Source organism: Chiloscyllium plagiosum, chromosome 16, assembly GCF_004010195.1.
Source record: "Chiloscyllium plagiosum isolate BGI_BamShark_2017 chromosome 16, ASM401019v2, whole genome shotgun sequence".
Lineage (NCBI taxonomy): Eukaryota > Metazoa > Chordata > Chondrichthyes > Orectolobiformes > Hemiscylliidae > Chiloscyllium > Chiloscyllium plagiosum.
The window spans coordinates 5,720,206-5,742,013 of record NC_057725.1 but is presented as its reverse complement, the minus strand read 5'-3'; the positions used below and the strand labels follow the sequence as shown (position 1 = coordinate 5,742,013).

The 21,808-nt window shown below is 43.9% G+C and overlaps 1 protein-coding gene across 4 annotated transcripts in view; it reads right to left on the bottom strand.

Moving 5' to 3' along the window:
- The window catches only part of prmt3 (protein arginine methyltransferase 3), a 191,835-nt gene that overhangs the window by 153,726 nt on the left and 16,301 nt on the right, over positions 1 to 21,808 (bottom strand). For all 4 annotated transcript variants that reach the window (XM_043705402.1, XM_043705398.1, XM_043705399.1 and 1 more), the window contains exons 5-8: positions 21,464 to 21,566; positions 15,871 to 16,042; positions 13,810 to 13,954; positions 5,539 to 5,604 (exon numbers count right to left, since the gene is read on the bottom strand). In XM_043705402.1, the coding sequence (XP_043561337.1) occupies positions 5,539 to 5,604; positions 13,810 to 13,954; positions 15,871 to 16,042; positions 21,464 to 21,566 (486 nt within the window). The remainder of the gene's footprint in view (positions 1 to 5,538; positions 5,605 to 13,809; positions 13,955 to 15,870; positions 16,043 to 21,463; positions 21,567 to 21,808) is intronic.

Below are 21,808 nucleotides of genomic sequence, written 5' to 3'. Positions count from 1 at the left end.
GGGCTTATGCCCGAAACGTCGATTCTCCTGTTCCCTGGATGCTGCCTGACCTGCTGCGCTTTTCCAGCAACACATTTTCAGCTCTGATCTCCAGCATCTGCAGACCTCGCTTTCTCCTCCATTTAGATAGTAATCTGCCTTCCTGTTCTTGCCACCAAAGTGGATAACCATACATTTATCCACATGCCATGCATCTGACCACTCACCTAACCCGTCCAGGTCACCCTGTAATCTCCTAACATCCTCCTCACATTTCACCCTGCCACCCAGCTTAGTATCATCAGCAAATTTGCTAATGCTATTACTAATACCATCTTCTATATCATTAATATATATTGTAAAAGGCTGCGGTCCCATCACTGATCCCTGCGGTACCCCACTAGTCACTGTGTCTTTCTTCATGGAGGACAACAGAGAAAATGTCGAAATGTTATGGAACCAAATGACTTGTGAAAATGAGGAAATAAAAGAAATTAATGTCAGCAACAATGCTTCGTTCAAACAATTAACTTGATTGATGGTTAATAAATCCTCTGGAAAAGCTGCTGAGATGGGGTGGGCTGAGGGGTCTGTTGGAGGCACAAGCGACCAAACTGACTTGACACAAACTCTGGACAAACATCCTTGATGTAAGTTACCATGGAAAGGTCAAATACGAGAAGCTGAAAGTGCAAAATATGTCACGAAGTCGAGGAGCTGGGGATTATTTTTGAAGTCCAAGTGTGAAACTGTACTTGATGGGGAGAAGTTAGCTAGCTGTTACCAGCAACCTGAATCTTTAATTATCAAACCATGAGGAACGTGACTGTAGGCATGGGTGCACTGAATTTTAGATATTACTTTTACAACATTAACTATCTTCATTTGCACAAACATTGGCACCATTACTCAAACCAGAACTGACAAATGTTTGTATGGTGTAAAGCACATGATAGATTCAACTCAAAATGTACATTCCAAAGGGAAAGCCATACTACTAGATTTTGAAAAGAATAAATGGAAGCAGGTATCAAGTTAGTGTAGAAGAGCACTGATCTTTGGAAAAACCTGTGTTTTCTTTTGTGAAAGCACCATCACATTCAAAGTGAAAAATGGGGAGAATTTTGGAACGGACTAATTCATCTTGGATATGAAATTATTTTGAAGATGTAAATACTGGCTGAGGTTGCTATGGATATGAATGCTTACAATAAATGGCTGATTAAAGTGAACTCAAGCTGTGTCAAAGAACAAAGAAAATTTACAGCCTAGGAAAAGGCCCTTCGGCCCTCCAAGCCTGAGCCAATCCAAATCCACTGTCTAAACCTGTCGGTCAATTCCTAAGCATTTGTATCCCTCTGCTCCCCACCTACTCATGCATCTGTCCAGACACATCTTAAATGAATCTACCATGCCTGCCTCTATCACCTCTGCTGGCAACGCGTTCCAAACGCCCACCACCCCCTGTTGCAGCCCAGTTGCAAAACATAGAATTTGTATCAGCAGCACCAAGAAAAGCTCTGGTCAACAAAAGCTGTTTTTTCTGTTGGACAGTGAGAAGAAAGTAGAACTTCAGAAGGTCTTAGGGAAGTGATGTATGGACGAGCGATGTATGGGCGAGCTGCAAGGAACTGAATCTGAAAGTGATGTGAATAACTCAGGCAGGCAGAAAAACTGCAGACTGAGAATTGTAGTGCTGTTGATGAGACAGTTTAAAAGGAACTCCGGAAGGCTACAGCATCAGGATTGACATGACTCAAGGGAGAGTTGAGAGTGTAATTCTGGAAAAGCACAGCAGGTCAGGCAGCATCCGAGGAGCAGGAGAGTCAATGTTTCAGGCAGGAGCCCTTCATCAGGAATGACTCAAGGGAAAGTCCACCTTATTGATGTTAATCATAAGTTGAACCTTGGATGGAAAACAGCCACTGCAGAATACAACTCGTGGACAAACTGGAGTGAATGAAGACTGCCTACAGAAAATTAAGCGAGAAGACTTTGAAATTGCATGAGGTGCCACATTGTGGGGCAAGTATTTGTGGTTTTGCAATTTGTAGTTTTGTTGTATCAACTATTTGAAGTGGAACATACGATTGATACTGCAAATAAAGCTGTATGTTAATTAAAGTTTGAATGATCTTCATTTTGGGTTGGGTTCCTTCCTGCTAAAGTTTGCTTTCTTTTTAAATGAGTTATGGGTCTTTAGGTGGACAGTAATGTGTGTTCAAGGATCCAATACAGACCATAAATTGTAATTAACATTAAAATGGGAAAATTCGAGATAAGCAGTAAATGAAGCTGCGCCATCATTGCTCACACCCTGAAAACAGATAAAAGAATGTTCTTTTCTACTGACTTGTTTGACCTTCATCCATTTCAGAACGATTCTTTAGCAGAATACTGCAAAGTGCTAGAGATAACACGTGGTAGTTTGACATACACAAAGATCCTCACCAGCCTGATGGAACATTTAGACATGATAGATCATTCACAAGTTAGCTCACTGATTTATAATGTCTGCTTTTGGTCAAATCTCTCTTCATTGAAATGGAACATCAGGATTTCTGTCTTTGCAGAGCCTGTGAGACCACCACCTCCCCCTCCACTTCCTAACGTCCAGCTGGAAACATTTGCAGGACATCTAACCAACTTCAAATGATAACAACTGCCAGCTGACACCTGAATAAAGACTGTACAGAAGGTCATCGGTCACACCGAGGGAGACATCTTTCGGGATTATTGTTCTGGGGACCTGGGTTCAATTCTCACCATGACAGATGATGGAATTTGAATTCAATTTTATAAAACTCTGGAATTAAGAATCTACTGATGAGCAGGAAATTGCCAATTGTCACAAAACCCAATTTGACTCATTAATGTCCTTCACAAAAATATGCCATCCTTACCTGGTCTGAGGTGGGAAGAACTCACCAAGCCAGGGACATCAGGAGTTGCAGAAGCTGAATTTTCAGGTGTCACCCTCCTTCAGGACTGGGGGTGTATGTGGGGGAGCTGCAGATAAAGGGAGAGATGGGGGCAAGGTCGTGAAGTGGAGATAGGTGAACACAGGCAGAAGGTACAACCTGGTTGGTCAATGGGAGGATTGAATCTGTTTGGTGGCAGGGAACAGTGGAAGGGAGGGGGGAGGGGCTGGGAAAGAAGTTGGGGATGGGGAGGAAGGTTAATTGAAATTGGAGAACTCAATGTTCAGTCCTCCAGGCTGAAGGGTGCCCAGGCAGAAGATGAGGTGTTGTTCCTCCAATAGGAGCTGTGATTTGTTTTGGCAATGGAGGAGGCCAAGGATGGGCATGTTGGAAAGGGCTTGGGAACGGGAATTAAAACGGGTGGTGAATGGGAGGTCTGGTTGGCCCCTGCGGACCCAGCTGAGAAGCTCAGCAAAACATGCCCTGAGTTTATGTTTGGTTGCCCTGATATAGAGAAGGCCATAGCGGGAGCACTGTATACAGTAAACTAGGTTGGAAGTGAGGCAGGTGAACCTTTGTCTCACCTGGAAGGACTGCTTGGGGCCCTGGATGGAGATCCCACAGGTTTTGCATCTTTTCTGGTTGCAGGGGAAGGTTGCAGCGTCCTGCACTCAGGCTGAACTGGAGCAGTTCATCAACTTTGCCCACAACTTCCATCCTGCACTTCAATTCACTTGGTCCATCTAGGACACCTCCCTCCCCTCTCTGGACCTCACCATCTCCATCTCCGGCAACAGTCTCCAGATGGAATTTTACTACAAGCCCACAGACTCCCATAACTACCTGGACTACACCTCCTCCCACCCAGTGTCCTGCAAAAACTCCATCCCATTCTCCCAATTCCTCCGCCTCCTCCATAACTGCTCGCACGAGGAGACATTCCACTCATGAGCATCCCAGATGTCCACCTATTTTGAACAACGTGCTTTTCCCCCCTCGATCATCCAGACAGCCCTCCACTGCACCATCTCCATTCCCCATTCCATCCCCCCAGCAATAAAGACAGAGTCCCTCTGTCCTCATCTACCACCCCACTAGTCTCCACATCCAACACATTAGCATCAAACACTTGCACCAACTCCAACTAGACCCCACCACCAAGAACATCTTCCCCACCCCACCCCACTCTGCCTTCCCCAAGGACAATTCCCTCCAACAGTCCTCTGTTCACGCCACCCCCACTGCCGAATCCCCAGGTATTTTCCCCTGCAACCAGAAAAGATGCAAAACCTGCCGGTACCCCACCCCTCTCACCTCTACCCAGGGCCCCAAACTGTCCTTTCAGGTGAGACAGAGGTTCACCTGCCTCTCCTCCAACCTAGTTTACTGCATCAGGTGTTCCCGGTGTGGTCTTCTCTACATCGGGGAGTCCAAACGTAAACTTAGGGAATAGTTCATCGAGCATTACAGCCGGGCCCATAGGGGCCAACCTGACCTCCCAGTCACCACCCATTTCAAATCCCGTTCCCAGTCCCTTTCCAACATGACCATCCTTGGCCTCCTCCATTGCCAAAACAAACTACAGCTCCTATTGGAGGAACAACACTTAATCTTCTGCCTGGGCAGTCTACAGCCAAGAGGACTCATTACTGAGTTTTCCAATTTCAAATAACCTCCCTTCCCATTCCCCGTCTCCCTTCCCAGCCCCTCCCCTCCCTTCCACTGCTCCCAGCCACCAAGCGGATTCATTTCTCCCACTGACCAACCAGGTCGTACCCTCTACCCTTCTTCACCTATCCCCACTTCACCACTCTGCACCCCAGCCACCCCATTTATCTGCAGCTCCCCCACACCCACCCAGAGTCCTGAAGAGGGGATAGTATTGCAACATGAACTTTGCCTTTCCCAGACGAGAAATGTCTGGCAAAACCCAACCCCGGCTTTAACACTGATTCCTATGTGAGCACATGATTCACTTAAAGTTTCTTCACTTAAAAAGTTGCTACTTTCAGGAACACAGACATAACTTTAAGTGAAGTCTTGCTGTGGTATCAGTAACCAAATATAGATAACTTTAATTTCAGGGAGCACAGACTATAACTGAGTAAAGGGAAGGTGAGGAAAGGATTCATGTTTAAGTACTTCACCTGGAAAAGGTGGCTAACGTGGACAGCCAAGGAGTCAGAGGAAGCACAGAGCATTCATACATTCAAGAGGGAACTGAAGGGTTTTCAGGAATAAATGAAATGAGGGGGATATAATGTGTTCTTTACACTTTGTGGTTACCCAAACAAACTGCAGCCCAATGCATTCCTACGTTTCTCTGCACATTCCAGCTTCTACGAGCAAGGTGCAAGTAAACAACGCAAAATTGCTTCCCCCAGCTGTCCCATTATATGTAGCAGATACCAGTTATGGGATACTGCACTGTACAATGACAACAAAGATCTGTACTTCTGTTATCAGCACACTCCAGTCTCCACTTGCTGAAAAAAAAACCCCATCCATACCGTAATAAACTCAGAGGCTATTGAATCAAATCCTTTCAGGGATAAATTCTATCGCTAGTGATTGCCTACCTCTGGAGGCTTCTTACTAAACACTGCAGCAACTGCACCATTGGTGACGTGGTTCTTACCTTGTCCTTGAAAATATGGGGGTTGCAGTACATGAAATCTCTGTAGCTCTCAGTCCGCACTTTATCCTGCAAATTTACAGACAAGCAAACAGACAGCTTAAATGATCAATCTTAAAATGCATCCACTGTTAAAATATTCATAATTTCTTCCCTTCTCCTCATTATACAAATAACATGAAGATTTTTATTTTGCATATGCATTTAGAGGTCAAAAATTCATCCTAACTGATAGCTCAGGATTTGCATGTTTGTCCCTTGGTTGACCGTACAATCTAATCGAACAGAAAGCCTCCTTCAGTCAGAATTAAAAGGAGCAGAATACTGGAAACATTTGAGAGGGAAATTAAAAATAGGAATTCTTGCTCTGTAAGACTGAGTACAGAGGTTAAAATTGATTCAAATTTGACTGGCAGATTTTTTTAAAAAGATGCTCGAGAAACATGAGCTTTGTATCTATTGCCAATCCCTAATTGCCCAGAGGGCAGTTAAGAGTCTACCTCATTGTCAGGCGAAAGTGAGGACTGCAGATGCTGGAGATTAGAGTCGAAAGTGTCGTGCTGGAAAAGCACAGCAGTTCAGGCAGCATTCGAGGAGCAGGAGATTTGACGTTTTGGGTGAAGCCCAATCTCATTGCTGGCTGGAGGGTGCAGCCAGCAGAGAGAATCAAATAAGTTTTTACAATAATCAACATTTTTTGTGCATTCATTCATTTCGGGGATGAGGACATTGCTGGCTAAACCAGTATTTATTGTCCATTCCTGATTGAGGTTAAGAGTCAACCACATTGCTGTGGGTCTGGACTCACACGTGGGCAATTTCCTTCCCTAAAGGACATCATTGAACCTGATGGGTTTTTCCGACAATCAATAATGGATTCATGGCCATGATTAGACTCTTAATTCCAGATTTTTATTGAATTCAAATTTCACCATCTGTCATGTCTGGATTTGAACCCGGTTACCCGGAACTTTACCTGGGTATCTCAATTAACAGTTCCATGATAATACCACTAGGTATTCCATCGCCTCCTCTTAGGTGGTAGGGAAAGAAGTGGTTACAAGGTCAACATTAGACTAGTTTATAATTCCAGATTTTATTGAATTCAAGATTCATCATCTGCCACATTGGGACATGTCCCTCGTGACACTAACCTGGGAATCTGGGTTACTCGTCCAGCGACATTACCACCATGTTCCTGCCTCTCCAAAACGGAATTGTAAACTTGTGGCAGTGAGTGAAGCCAGACTCAGAGCAGGCATTGCAATCTTTAACAGAGTCCCACAAGGCAGCTACTTGGCAGCTGAACCTGCTCAGACATCCAGAACCAGAGGACTCCGTATCAATCACCAAGGCACTGGGTTGGAAAGTGATCGGACTGACAGAGCCAAGAGTCCTCAATAATCAGCTCTGCCTGAACTTCATCAATTACAGCTCTTGATGTGATTTTAAGCATCAGTGCTTCTGAAGTTATTTGTTTTTCACTTTATAAAAGAAAACTCAACAGACAGTCCATTTCATGTCATCCCCATCCCCTGAAGACAGAAATGTATACATTTGGTCGCTTTACAGACTATGTTAAAAAAATACTTCAGCCCCTGAACCTAATTCATGGTTAAATTTCATTGTGGTTTATTTCCCTCAGATGGTAAAGAATCTTCAGAATTTTCTTCCCCAGAGAGTGGCACATGATACTGTGTCAGCACAGCAGTGCTTAAGGGATGAAAAATACTATGGCTAAAACACTGGCAGTTGAATTTAGGACATACTTTAGTTTACAGACATTAGAATTTGGGAGACATAAGAGTCATAGAGATGTATAACACAGGAGCAGATCCGTCGGTCCAACTCGTCCATGCCAACCAGATATCCTAAATTAATCTAGTCCCATTTGGTCCATATCCTTCTAAACCCATCCTATTCATATACCCATCCAGATGCCTTTTAAATGTTGTAATTGTACCAGCCTTCACCACTTCCTCTGGCAGCTCATTCCATACAGGCACCACCCTCTGCGTGAAAAAGTTGTCCATTAGGTCTCTTTTAAATTTTACACCTCTCACCTTAAACCAATGCCCTCTAGTTTTTGAGCCTGGGGAAAAGACCTTGTCTATTTACCCTATCCATGTCCTTCATGATTTTATAAAACTCTATAAGGTCACCTCTCAGCCTCCGACACGCAAGAGAAAATAGCCTCAGCCTATTCAGCCTCTCCCTGTAGCTCAAACCCTCCAACATCCTTGTATATTTTTGACAGAACAATGGAATACCTTTAAAATTGGCATCCTTCATAGTCAGGAATCAACTGTTACTGGTGATAAACAGGAACGAGACGTTAAGGCCACAAACATAGAATCCTTCGGCTCAACAAGTCCACAGCGGCCCTCTGAAGAGTAAGACCCCTTTCACTACCCTACTACTCTACATTTGCCTTTGCCTAATGCACCTAACCTACACATCCCTGGACACTATGGACAATTTAGCATGGCCAATTCACCTAACCTGCACATCTTCAGAGGTAACCGGAACACCCGAAGGAAACCCACGCAGACTCTGGGAGAATGTCCATATTTCACACAGACAGTTGCCCGAGGCTGGAATCGAGGCAGCAGTGCTAACTACTGAGCCACTGTGCTGCCTGAATGGAGCAGGCTCAAGGAGTCGAATGGCCTACTCCTGCTCCTAAGGTACGTTCACTTCACTGATCTATACCACATCCCTACTTAGCTGCATTTGTCCCAACTGACTGCTCAGAATTAGAATCAATGCTGTGGATTTGGAACCAAACACAATATTTACAAATTTGCAGGTGACACAAACCTGGATGGGAGTATGGGTGTCGAGAGGTTAACACAGACAGGTTTCCCAGGAGTTTACACAGGTTCAGTGAGTGGAATACGATTTGGATAAGTGTGAGATTATCACTTCGGTTGGAGAAACGGAGATACAGAGCATTTATTAAATGATGAGAGTTGGAAAACGTTAAATGTCCAAAAGGGGCAGGGGTGTCCTTGTTGAGGAGTCAATGGGAGCTCGCGAGCAGCAAACAACTAACAAAGCACATGGCATGTGGGTCTTGATGACCAAAGGATTCAATTACAGAAGTAAAAATGTCTTGCTCCAATTGCATTGAACTTTATTAAGTTTGCAGGTGGAGTAATGTGTACAGTCAGTCCCCGTTCTTTCGGCAACGGTGTTGATTGTGGATTTCAAGGAGACATTCATCAAAGTACCTCACTAAAGGTTAAGTGTTAAGGTAAGAGCCCACACTGTCCAAGGTAGTATATTTGGCCTGAATAGAGAATTGGTTAATGGGCAAGAATCAGTGAGTGAGTATAAAGGGTTCTTATTTGGATTGGCAACCTGTAACCATTGGGGTTCCACAGGGAGTAGACTGGGTCGACAATTGTTTCCAACATTTATTAATGACATGGAGAAAGCAAATATACTGTCGCTAAATTTGCAGAGAACACAAAAATAGCTGGAAAGGCAAGGTGCAACAAGGATACAAACAGTTTCCAGAGAGATAATAATAGATGAAGTAACTCGGCAAAAAGTTTGTAAATGGAGAATGGAGTGGGTAAATGTGAAGTTGTTCATTTTGGAAGGGAGAACAAAAGAACAGAAAATTAGTTAAGGGAGAAAAGCTGCAATACAAAGGAACTGGAGGGTACAAGGCAGAGAAAGCTAGGACACAGATACAGCAGGTAATGAGGAAGGCTAATGGAATATTGGCCTTTATTTCACAGGGTTTAGAGTACAAGCATATGGAAGGCTTACTGCAATTGTACAAGATGTCGGGGAGACCATTTCTGGGATAGTGAGAGCAGCTTTGGTCCCTTTATTTAAGGGAAGATATCATTTCACTGTAGGCAGGTCAGAGAAGGTTTAGAAGGATAATCCCTGGTATGGAGGGTTTATCTAATGAGCAAACGTTAAACAGGTTGGGACTCTACTCACTGAAGAAGAATGACATGGTGATCTCACCGAAACGTACAGGAATTTTAGGGGGCTTGACAGTGCAAATGCTGAGAGGATGTTTCCCCTCATGGGAGAGTCTAAGACGAGAGGGCATATAGTCTCAGGATAAACAGGTGACAATTTAAAACTGAGATGAGAAGCAATTCCATCTTTCAGAGGGTTGAGTGTGTTTGGAACTCCTTCCCACATTGGGCTGTGGGGCAGAGTCCTAATCCGTGTTTGAGGCGGAGATCGACAGATTCTTGATCAGTTGGGGAATCAAGGCAGAGGAGACGTCAGGGCTGAACAGCCTACTCCCGTTCCTATTTCTTACTGTCTAATGGACATTGGGGTAGTGCAAAGGTTCACTGGACTGAATCCTGCCATGGTACGATTGTTCTGAGGAGAGACTGAGAAGGCTGGACCTGTATTCTCTGGAATTTAGAAAAATGAGAGGAGATTCGTTGAAACCTCAAAAATTGTTCAAAGGATAGACAGAATAGATGTCGGAAACGTGTCTTCCCTGGGCTGTGAGGAGTGGATTCAGAAGGATAAAGTCTCAGAATAAAGGGCAGGCCATTTAAGACTGAGAAGAGGAGGGTGGTGAACATTTGAAATTCTCTACCCCAGAATGCCAGGGAAACTCAATTGTTGAGCATGTTTGAGACAGAAATCACTAAGCTTTCTAGCTGCTACAAAGGGTATCAAGATAATGCAGGAAATTGTCACTGCGATAGATATCAGCCAAAGGCAGACCATGCTCTCTCCGTCCTATGTTCCCTTGTCCTTCTCCACCCTTAGCCAGTTCAAATTCATCTTGAAAATTCCAACTGAACCAGCAAGAGCTCTTTGGAAAACGAGTTCTAGATTTCCAATTCCGTGGTGTGGAGAAGCTCCTCCTTAATTTCAATACCAAACAGCGCCAAGCCTGCGTTCAGATTGCATCAATAAAGGAAAGAGTTTCTCAGCCACTCTCTCGAATTTGTTTTTCCATTTACAATTGCTTGATTTTTCACCCCTTGAAGTAACTGCACAGAGACCAATAGCCTGTCACCCTTTATTCACTCGTGCACAGTGGCCAGGCAGCTCAAAGTCAGTCCTCTAGATTGACGAGATTCTATGCCCCATTTATACTGGTTGGCCAGGACCATCCCAATCAAGGAGCTTGTAGTCAACAAGGTCCACCTGGTTCCAATCACTACATCCCTCTAACCCCTAAACTACAGACCACATCGATAGAATAAAAACAGAAAATGAAGAAAAGAAAAACTCAGCAGGTCGTGTTTTCTTCTCTCTCAGGGGGTTGAGCGTCTTTAGAACTCCCATTAAATATTTTTAAGGCAGAGATAGATAGATATGGGGGGGCTGGATATGTAGGAATGTAGAGCTGAGGTTAAAATTAGATCAGATATTGGAGGGTGAGGGAGGCTGAAAGGGCGAAGTGGCCTATTCTTGTTCCTTGCTATTATTTTCTGATGTTCGGTAGCAAACAAATAGGGAGAGAAACAAAACTCATGTTTCATGTCTGTGGCACTCTCATCAGAAGTGGGAAGAGTTAGAGACATAATTAGGGCAAGGACAAAAATGGAAGGCTGTGAAAGGTTGGAAGACAGGAGAAATTGAATGGCAGGAAAATTAGTCTTCCAGGGCCAATAGGTTTGGTGCTGGGGAGAAAGGAAGGAGGAAAGGAAACAAAGCAAGGAAAGGAAGGAGCAGGTGTGTGTTTCCGGTTGAAAGAAACAAAATAAGCAATGAGAAAGGAACAAAACGAATCAAAACTGAAACAACTGTGGATGTTGTAAATCAGAAACAAAAACACAAATTGCTGGAAAAGCTCAGCAGTTCCAGCAGCATCTGCGGAGAGAAATCAGAGTTAGTCAGTTCCGAGACCCAAAACGTTAACTCTGGTTTCTCCCCACAGATGCTGCCAGACCTGCTGAGCTTTTCCAGCAATTGTTTCTGTTTCTGGAACAAAATGGATGCTGGTCCAAAATGATAAAAGTCAGTGTTGAGTCCAGAGGCGATAGCATTCCCAGTTGAAAGATATGGCACAATGAGCAGGCCAAGGGAAGAGAGCAACCTGTCTTCTCAATTCAAGCGTGGCATTTTTCTCGTGGTCTGAGCTGAAGTTCATCGAAGACCAATACATGCTCTCTGGGTTTCAGTGACTCAAACTAAAGGCAATATACCACGTGCTGGGGTTGGGGGACAATTGAGGATATGCTTCACTTCCCTTATTAGTTTTGTAACCAACTCACTGTGAGAATGGTCAATGTATGATTAACCTTACACATTTACTTCTCGAGCGACAACTTATACAGCACCTTATAAAACCTAATGTATTTCACAGGGACATTGTAAGACAAAGTATGATACCAAGCCACATGTGAGACCAAATGTCCAAATGCTTAAGCAAAGAGGTTGGTAAGAAGTGATATAAAAGAGGAGAGTGTGGGAGAGAGGTTCAGGGAATGGAGATATACAGTAATAGAACGGCATAAATTCAAGGCCAGCAGCACATCAAACGTGACACCAAATTCCCAAACACACCGGTATAATCTCAGGTTATTGACAAAGTAAAGGGTGGACTGAGTGATTAGAAGCTGAAGTTTGGAACTGAGGCTGAAAATAATGGCTTCATCCTTTCTCGATATTCAAATTGGGGCAAGTTCAGCTCATTCAGTACTGGAGGATGTGGAGGAGATTCACCAGGATGTTGCCTGGGATGGAGCATTTCAACGATGATGAGAGACTGGATAAGATCAAGTTGTTTTCTTGACCCTCAGCTTAGAAGGATCACTGGACTTGAAACATTAACTTTGTTTCTTTCTCCACAGATGCTGCCAGATCTGCTGAGTTTTTCCAATAATATTGGTTTTTGTTTCAGATTTTCAGCATCTGCAGTTCTTTGTTTTAATTTAACCCAATGTGAAAGTGAGGACTGCAGATGCTGAAGATCAGAGTCGAGAGTGTGGTGCTGGAAAAGCACGGCAGGTCAGGCAGCATCCGAGGATCAGAAGAATTGATGTTTCAGGCAAATGCCCTTCATCAGGAATGAGGCTGGGGGCCTCGGGGGTGGAGAGATAAACAGGTTTGTCATTTATCTCTCCACCCGCTCAGCTCACAGCATCATTCCTGATGAAGGGCCTTTGCCCGAAATGTCAATTCTCCTGCCAATGTCATATCCTACCAATCAGGGTGCATTCTTTTTAACCTTACTCTGTATCCCTTAATGTTCAACAATGCTGTAGAAATAATGAAAATGCAGTACTTCTCCATTAAATATGCTGTTCCATCTTATCCATCATTAAGGTTGGTGTGGCACTGTGGGGAACATTTAACATTGCATGATGTGAAAAATTGACCAATTCTCAAGTTATAGTTCAGTAAATGGACTATGGCAAAAGATCAGAGGAGCAGAAGAATTGATGTTTCAGGCAAAAGCCCTTCATCAGGAATGAGGCTGGGGGCCTCGGGGGTGGAGAGATAATCCTCAAGTTATAGTTCAGTGTAAGAACTGTGGCAAAAGATCAGAAACAGCTTTCAGGACCAGGCTGAATGTAAACAAATTCCACAAGTTTGAGAAAACTTCAGTAAACTTCTTAATGGCTCCTTGTATATTTCGAACTGCAGATTTTAGCCTAAACAAAACGTCTGTACAACAGAAAGACAGTGAGGGAATGACACAAAGGATTATTGTTTTTAGGGCTAAGGTTGAGTGCTATGGGTGACGTACATTCCATGATAATCTGTAACTCCTCATCATATCTTAAAGTATATAATGTACTCCTTTCTTTGTAAAGGTGCAAAACTTGTCAAAGAAATTGAGGTATTGATAACTCCCTCCATCACAGGTTTTAGCCAAACTGCTGCAATACAATTGTCAATACAGTCTGATTGGTGTCAGATCACCCTGTTGTAATTTTGTTTGTCAATTTTGTGATTTCACAGATCCCTGCAAATTTTAATCCAATTCAACATGGGAAGCAAGAAAGGTGTTACTTTAAAAAAAATGCTGTACAAATGAAATTGGAACTGTGCCCTGGATTTAAAAAGTTGATGCTTTTTTTTTGAAAATAAACATCCTGCCTGCAGAAGCAAGATTACTTCCAGCAAGCTTCTGACAATGAAGGCTAACTCTCACAAAATAAAAATCAGGCATTACTCTGCAGCAGATTTAAACATTCTTTGGACACACAATGGGAAAAATTAATTAGTCACAATCGAGTCAAAAAGGCAACAATCGTGACTGATAGTAGGAGCCTAAGGGCTGCAGCTTGTTCCCATTTGAAGGTTTAACTGATGTAACCTCACCTTTAGCATTTCTTCATGTATGCCATAATGCGCATAAGAGCTGAAGTAGACACTGTCTTCATCCTCCTGCAGGTTTGCTATCGTGTTTGTGGTTGATGTACCAGCTCTGGCATCTGCATTTATCATGAAATCCTGCACATATTGTCTGTAATCAATTTAAAACACACCCTTGAGGCACGCTCAATGAACCACAAAAAATTATACAACAAAAGAATTTTTCCAATAAACTTCCAGCCTTTTAACGCTCTGACACCCTCTGCTGGTTTCACAGCTAAATTGCAGATTTCCCAGTCATGACCAATGATGGGGTGGCACTGTGGCTCAGTGGTTAGCACTGCTGCCTCTCAGCGCCAGGGATCTGGGTGCGCATAACTGTCTGTGCAGAGTGTGCACATTCTCCCTGTGTCTGCATGGATTTCCTCCGGGTGCTCCATTTTCCTCCCACAGTCCAAAGATGTGCAGGTTAGGTGGATTGACCATATTAAATTGTCCACAATGTTCAGGGATACGTAGGTTGGGTGCATTAGTCAGGAGTTAAATGTAGGGGAATGGGTCTGGGTGGGCTACACTTTGGAGGTTTGGTGTGGACTTGTTGGGTCGAAGGGCCTGTTTCCATGCTGTAGGAATTCTAATTCTAACTCTAATCAAGTTTGCTCACAGGATACAGGCAATGGATGTGCAGATTTTAATTGTAATGTAAGCAGCTATTCAAACAAATCCACCACAGTACAACAGCTGCCATAAAAATTGGTTGTACTATATCAAGCCTCGTGTGCAGTTTCGCTTGCCACAAAATCATATTTAAGATGGCAGTGGTGGGGTGGCGGCGAACTTTACCAGTGTACGGTGTCGGATGTGATGCACATTTAGCGAGGCAATTCACTCAACTTTATTTTTGGAATCGGGAACTGCATAAACAGCTGGTCAGCACCTACAGTGTTTAACACGTTCTTTGAGCCATCTTAACAGTGCAGGTTTCATTTAAAAGGGTTGCCAAGATTGACTTTGCCTGACTGAAATGAACTGAAGCCACTGCTGGACGTAAAACTCACAAGCAACATTATCTGGATGTCGACAACTTCGGCCCTGTGTGGTTGAGCTGCTACAATATTACCAGCGTGTGCTCAACTCAGTTAGCCACACAGCCCACCACAGTTTCCATCAAGGATTTCACAGCATCCTATTAAAATCAATGAAACAGCCTATTTTAAACGTAGGGATTCTTCCTTCAAGATCATTCATCCCAAGATTTTTTTCACTCATTTTTAAAAATTTTTTAAATGTTACTCCAATGCCTTTGTGCTGTTTTTTTCCTGGGTCGGGGGTGTCACTAGAAAGGCCCATCATAAGACGATAACAAATAGGAATGACGTAGGTCATTTGGCCCACTGAACCTGCTGCACCATTCAGTAGGGCCATGGCTGATCCAACATTCCTCACATCCACTTTCCTGCCCTTTCCTCGTAACCTTCACTCCCCGACTGATCAAGAATCTATTGATCTCAGCCTTAAATATACAGAAGGACTCTGCCCCTACAGCTCTCTGTGGCAAGGAGTTCCAGACCCTCTGAGACACTAAATTCCTCCTCATCTCAACGCCTCTCAATTCTGAGACAATGCACCCTGGTCTTCAACTCTCCCATCCTTAATTGTCATGGTTCATTTCAGAGGGCTGTTAAGAATCAACCACATTTCTATGGGTCAGGAGTCACATATAGGCCAGACCAGGTAAGGATGGCAGTTTCCTTCCCTAAAAGGCATTAGTGAACCACTTGGGATTTATCACCATTATTAAGACCAGCTTTAAACTCCACATTTATTAATTGACTTTTTATATTCCATCAGCTGCCCTTTCGCAGAACCACAAACCTCCGCCCACCCTCCACCCCCATCACAGATGCCTTTTATTTTATTGTTAAAGAATTCAGAAACTAATTCCAGCTGTCGCCCAGGATTCCATAGTGCTCCCCTTGGTGTTGTACCATTCAGATTTGTAACCTCTAGAGGTCAGGGGGAACAGGAAAGGAAGAAAGTTTTCTGAAATAAATAAAGGTCACATACCGCATTTTCTCAAGGTCTCCCATGATCCTTTCCACCGCCGCCTCAGCCTCCTCAGCTCTCCTCTCAGCTCTGTGTAAATGCTGAAGCCGTGCTGCTTGCTCCTGGCTCTCCACACCCAGTGGTTCGAGCGAACAGGTTTGTGTTTCTGTACATTCCCAGAACTCATCGACATCTGTGAAGACAACAGCTGGTGAGTAGGGTCATCGAGTGAACCCAGCCAGCACAAAGGCTAAACAGGTCAACAGCCTAGGCCCCTCTGGTAGGGGTAGGGATTGTGCTGTACACAGGCTAGGGCAATTGTGGTCAGTGATGCTGAAATTAACTAACAGTTACAGTGCAGAAAAAAGCCATTCAGTCCATTGTGTCTACATTAACATCAGCAGGCTGTGTTTTGATTGGAGAATTTTCCTTCTTTCCATTCAGCAACTTTATAGAACAATACAGCACAGAACAGGCCCTTTGGCTCACGATGTTGTGCCGACCCGTGAACTATTCTCAGCTCGTCTCCCTACGCTATCCCATCAACATCCATGTGCTTATCCAAGGATTGTTTAAACCTCCCTAATGTGGCTGAGTTAACTATATTGGCAGACAGGGCATTCCACGACTTGACCACTCTCCGAGTAAAGAGCCTGCCTCTGATATTTGTCTTAAATCTATCACCCCTCTATTTGTACTTTAGGTGAAAAAGAAACATACTCACATTTGAGAGAGAGGGAAATATTGTACAAAGTTGTCATGGTTCTGTTTGCCAAGCTGGGAATTTGTGTTGCAGACGTTTCGTCCCCTGTCTAGGTGACATCCTCAGTGCTTGGGAGCCTCCTGTGAAGCACTTCTGTGATGTTTCCTCCGGTATTTATAGTGGTTTGAATCTGCCGCTTCCGGTTGTCAGTTCCAGCTGTCCACTGCAGTGGCCGGTATATTGGGTCCAGATCGATATGCTTATTGATTGAATCTGTGGATGAATGCCATGCCTCTAGGAATTCCCTGGCTGTTCTGTTTGGCTTGTCCTATAATAGTAGTGTTGTCCCAGTCGAATTCATGTTGCTTGTCATCTGAGTATTCTCCTGTTCCCTGGATGCTGCCTGACCTGCTGCGCTTTTCCAGCAACGCATTTCCAGCTCTGATCTCCAGCATCTGCAGACCTCACTTTCTCCTATTATAGGACAAGCCAAACAGAGAACAGCCAGGGAATTCCTAGAGACATGGCACTCATTCACAGATTCAATCAATAAGCACATCGACCTGGACCCAATATACCGACCACTGCTGCGGACAGCTGGAACTGACAACCGGAAGCGACAGATTCAAACCACTACAAATGCCGGAGGAAAGATCACAGAAGCGCTTCACAGGAAGCTCCCAAACACTGAGGATGTCACCTAGACACGGGACGAAACGTCTGCAACATAAATTCCCAGCTCGGCAAACAGAACACAACAACGAGCACCCGAGCTACAAATCTTCTCACAAACTTTGAATATTGTACAAAGACTGTGGAAATTCCTTCACAACTTTAGATTGAAGGTTATGACACAGAGTAGTATAAGCAGTTGTAGCAATTGTAACAAGGTCAGCCATGTGGACCTCATAGAATGTGAGTTCCCTGATTGAGGCTGTTAATCTGGTTCAGTCAAGGAGCCCTGGCTGACAGATATAAACAGGTGTGTCAGGGGTTCTGCTCACTCAGAGCTGTCCCTGATGGAACTGGGTCAGTGTCAAGGACACTCCACGTGGATTTGGTGACAGGATACCGGCCTCTCTGGAGTTATTTCAGCAGTAAATATCTGAACAATATTAAACCATTAATATTATTCACTGGTAACATTTACCCTTTAATCTTGGATTCTCTTCATTTGAAGTCATCACTCTTACAGGAAGACAAAGAAAACTTAGCGCTGGATGGATACTACATGCCCCCTCCAGGAGTTTGCAATCACATCTTTGTGAACAGGTTGATGAGAAAAATAATTTAAAAGAGAAACAAAATAAAGCAGACCCAGGCACTCGTGTGGCGCAGTGGTAGTGTCCCTAATACTAGACTGGGAGACCAGGGTTCAAGTCTCACCTGCTCTAGAGATATGTAATAACATCTCTGTGAACAGGTTGATTGGAAACATAGCTTAAGTTAAAAAACATTTCGAAAGCTGACCTCATCATGAGTAATGGCTCCATTTTGGTGTTCAGCAATAAATTAGATTCCCTTCCAGTCAGACTCGCTGACTTATTACAGTAAGTTAACAATCAAGGGTAGATTGGAGTTTGTTAAAACCTAAACTGACCTCAATAAGTAGCTACCCCTGTCATTATATGGTTGGGGCAGGTGGGTAAGAGTGGACAGGCTGTTATTCCCTCAGACAGTGAATGATATCTTCACTCCTTATATTTAAATTGGCGGAAAGCAAGAGGGAAGAGTATCATTAGTTAATGCAACATGTCCGTTGGAGGTACCAGTCAAAATGACAGTTACCCCTCTTCTTTCCTGCCTGGGCATTCTTTACAATTCACTTCAGAAGGAAAGGCCAGCAAGAAAATTAATATTTGGAGATTTACAAACAGGTCATATTGAAGCTCTACTTTGAAGTGAACAAGATTGGTCAGCTCCTGTGGTGCAGTGGTAGTGTCCTATGTTTGGACATGAAGGACAAGGTTCAAGCCCAACCTGTTCCAGACATATGTAATATCATCTCTGACCACAAGACAGAAGAGCAGAATTAGGCCATTCAGCCCATTGAGTCTGCTCCACCACTCGACCCTGTCTGATGTTTCTCAACCCCCTTACTCTGCCTTCTCCCTGTAACTCTTGCTCCCCTTACCAATCAAGAACCTATCTACCTCTGTCTGAAATATACTCAATGACTTGGCCTCCACAGCCCTCTGCATCAATAAGTTCCACAAATTCCCCACCCTCTGACTAGAGAAATTCTTCCCCGTCTCTGTTCTAAAGGTTTGTCCCTTCACTCTGAGGCTGTGCCCTCCGGTCGTAGCATCTCCGAATGGTGGCAACATTTTCTTCACATCCACACTATTCAGGCCTCTCAATATTCGATAGGTTTCAATCAGATCCACCATAACCTTTTAAACTCAATCGAGTACAGACCTAGAGTCCTTAACTTCTCCTCATATGACAAGCCCTTTGTTACGGGATTATTCTTGTAAACCTCCTCTGGACCATCTCCATTCAGCAAGTTGGTGAGAAATTATCTACAAGACGAGTCAGACCGGAATGTGTCTTTCCATCTGAGCCCACCCCCCCAACACCAAGCCTGCCCTCAGTTCCACAGACCCTAGAACCTAAGACACCCTGAGCTCCATGGGGCCTCCTGCATAAGTCTGCCTGCACTCCCAGCAACACCCATTGCCATGCTCTTTCTCACGGAGGCAGAGCTTCCAATTAGCCCAGGCACAGTCTGATTTGGTGGCAGGGTGCACTTGTTCTGGGCCTGTCTGCCACCTATGAGAGGTACAGATAGGTAAAAAACAACTACCATTAACTCTAGAATGGGAGAATTTCAAGACAAGAGACATATGTTGAAGGCATGAGGAGAGAGAGTTAAAAAAGACATGAGGGGCAAATGTTTTACACAGAGGATGGTTCGTGTGTGGAACGAACTCCTGAGGAAGTGGTGGACGCAGGTACAATTACAACATTTGAAAGACATTTGGATAGGCACAGGAATAGGAAAGGTTTGGAGGGGGATGGCACAGGAGCAGGCCAGTAGGGCTAGTTTATTTTGGGATTAGGTTCAGTATGGACTGGTCGAACCAAAGGGTCTGTTTCCGTGCTTTATGACTCTGAGAGGGGACCAATTGGTATGGCCCCCAACCAATCCTTCCCATAAACTTCCACCCAAAATGCTTTGCACAAACCAGACAGCTTTAAAACAAATGGTATAATTTTGAAGTGCAGTCAGTTGAAGACACAGAAACAGAAAATAATAACAGGAGTAGACCATTTAGCCTTTGCCATTGAGTATAGTGATGGCTGATCATCCAACTCACTCTCCTGTTCTTGCTTTCTCCCCCATACCCACTGGCGCCTTTAGCCATAAGGACTATATCTAACTCCTCCCTGAAAATGGTCAATATTCAATACTCATGATTTCCTGACAGACCAGCTCCCTTGGTGTTGTCTGCCAGTTTTATTAACTCCCTCAGCAAAATGGAGAATTGTTTGTCTGGAAACAGGAAGCCAAGAGTGTGATGCTAGAAAAGCACAGCAGGTCAGGCAGCATCCGAGGAGCAGGAGAATCGAAGTTTCAGGCAAAAGCTCATCAGGAAGCCCAAACACAGAGTATGACCTGTCACCAAGAACACTGAAGGACTAAGATCACCCACCAGACAACAATACCCTAACAGCGATGTTGTGAAATTTGAAAGGGATCAGAAAAAATTTACAAGGATATTGCCAGGCCTGGAGGGTTTGAGCTACAGGGACAGGCTGAATAGGCTGGGGTTATTTTCCATTGAGCATCAGAGGCTGAGGGGTGACCTTACAGAACATAGAACATTACAATGCAGTACAGGTTCTTTGGCCCTCGATGTTGTGCCAACCTGTGGAACCAACTGAAGCCCACCTATTGTACACTATTCCATCATCATCCATATGTTTGTCCAATGACCATTGAAATGCGCTTAAAGTTGGAGAGCCTACTACTGTTACAGGCAGGGTGTTCCACGCCCCTACTACTCTCTGAGTAAAGAAACTACCTCTGACATTTATATAGAGGTAAATAAAATTATGAGGGGTATAGATAGGATAAATATTCAGGACTTTTCCTGAGCTGGGGGAATCTAAAACCAAAGGGCATCGGTTTAAGGTGAGAGGGGAAAGATTTAAAAGGGACCTAAGGGGCAACGTTTTCACACAGAGGGTATTGCATGTATGGAATGAGCTGCCAGAGGAAGTGGAGGCAGCTGGTACAATTACAACATTTAAAAGGCATCTAGATGGGTATATGAATAGAAAGGGTTTGGAGAGATATGGGGTAGATGCTGGCAAATGGGACTAGATTAATTTAGGATATCTGGTCGGCATGGACGAGTTGGACCGAAGAGTCTGTTTCTGTGCTGTACATCTCTATGACTCTATGATATGTCATCACCCTCAGAAGGAGCTGGGGAAGGGGACAAAATAGAAGCAGAGTAACATTGAAAATTGAAACAGGTGGAGGCCAGGACAGCGTTTATACCCACAGAGAAATTCCCAGTGGCGAGTGTTTGAAAAATCACCCAGTCATACAAATCTTGCAAAAACTGGAGGAGATGCGGATGCTGCAAATCACAAACAAAAACAGGAATTGCTGGAAAAGCTCAGCAGGTCTGGCAGCATCCGTGGAGAGACGTTAGTTAAGGCTTCAATTTTGAGGAAGGATCACTCGACCCGAAAGATTAACCCTGATCTCTCTTCACAAATGCTGCCAGACCTGCTGAGCTTTTCAGGCAATTCCTGTTTTTTACACCAATCTTGCACCGATTTTACAAATGTGACACACATGTCATGATCCTTATTACAAACTAAGAGGTTTGCAATTTGGAGACACCAGAGAAAATACAAATTCTTCATAATACAAACAATAAAAATTATCTGTACCGAACTGGAGTAAAGGATCATCAGTGGATGGTGGTTTCATATATTCTTCACTCTCCCAAGGGACGTGGCCCACTATGGATTGGAAAGATTCTGCAGAGGGATTCTGAGAAAAGGAACAAACGGTGGCTATCATTTTCCAACAAAAGCAACATACCGCAGAGGCTGAAAATCTGAAACATACACAGAGAATGCTGGAGAAATTCAGAGAGTCTGGCAGTGTCCATGGAGAGAGAAACAGAGTTAACGTTTTGTGTTAACATCTTTCTGCAGATGCTGCATGACCTGCTGAACTCCCACCAGAATTCTCGGTTTGTAGCCATTATTCTCTTTGCATCACTGTACAAT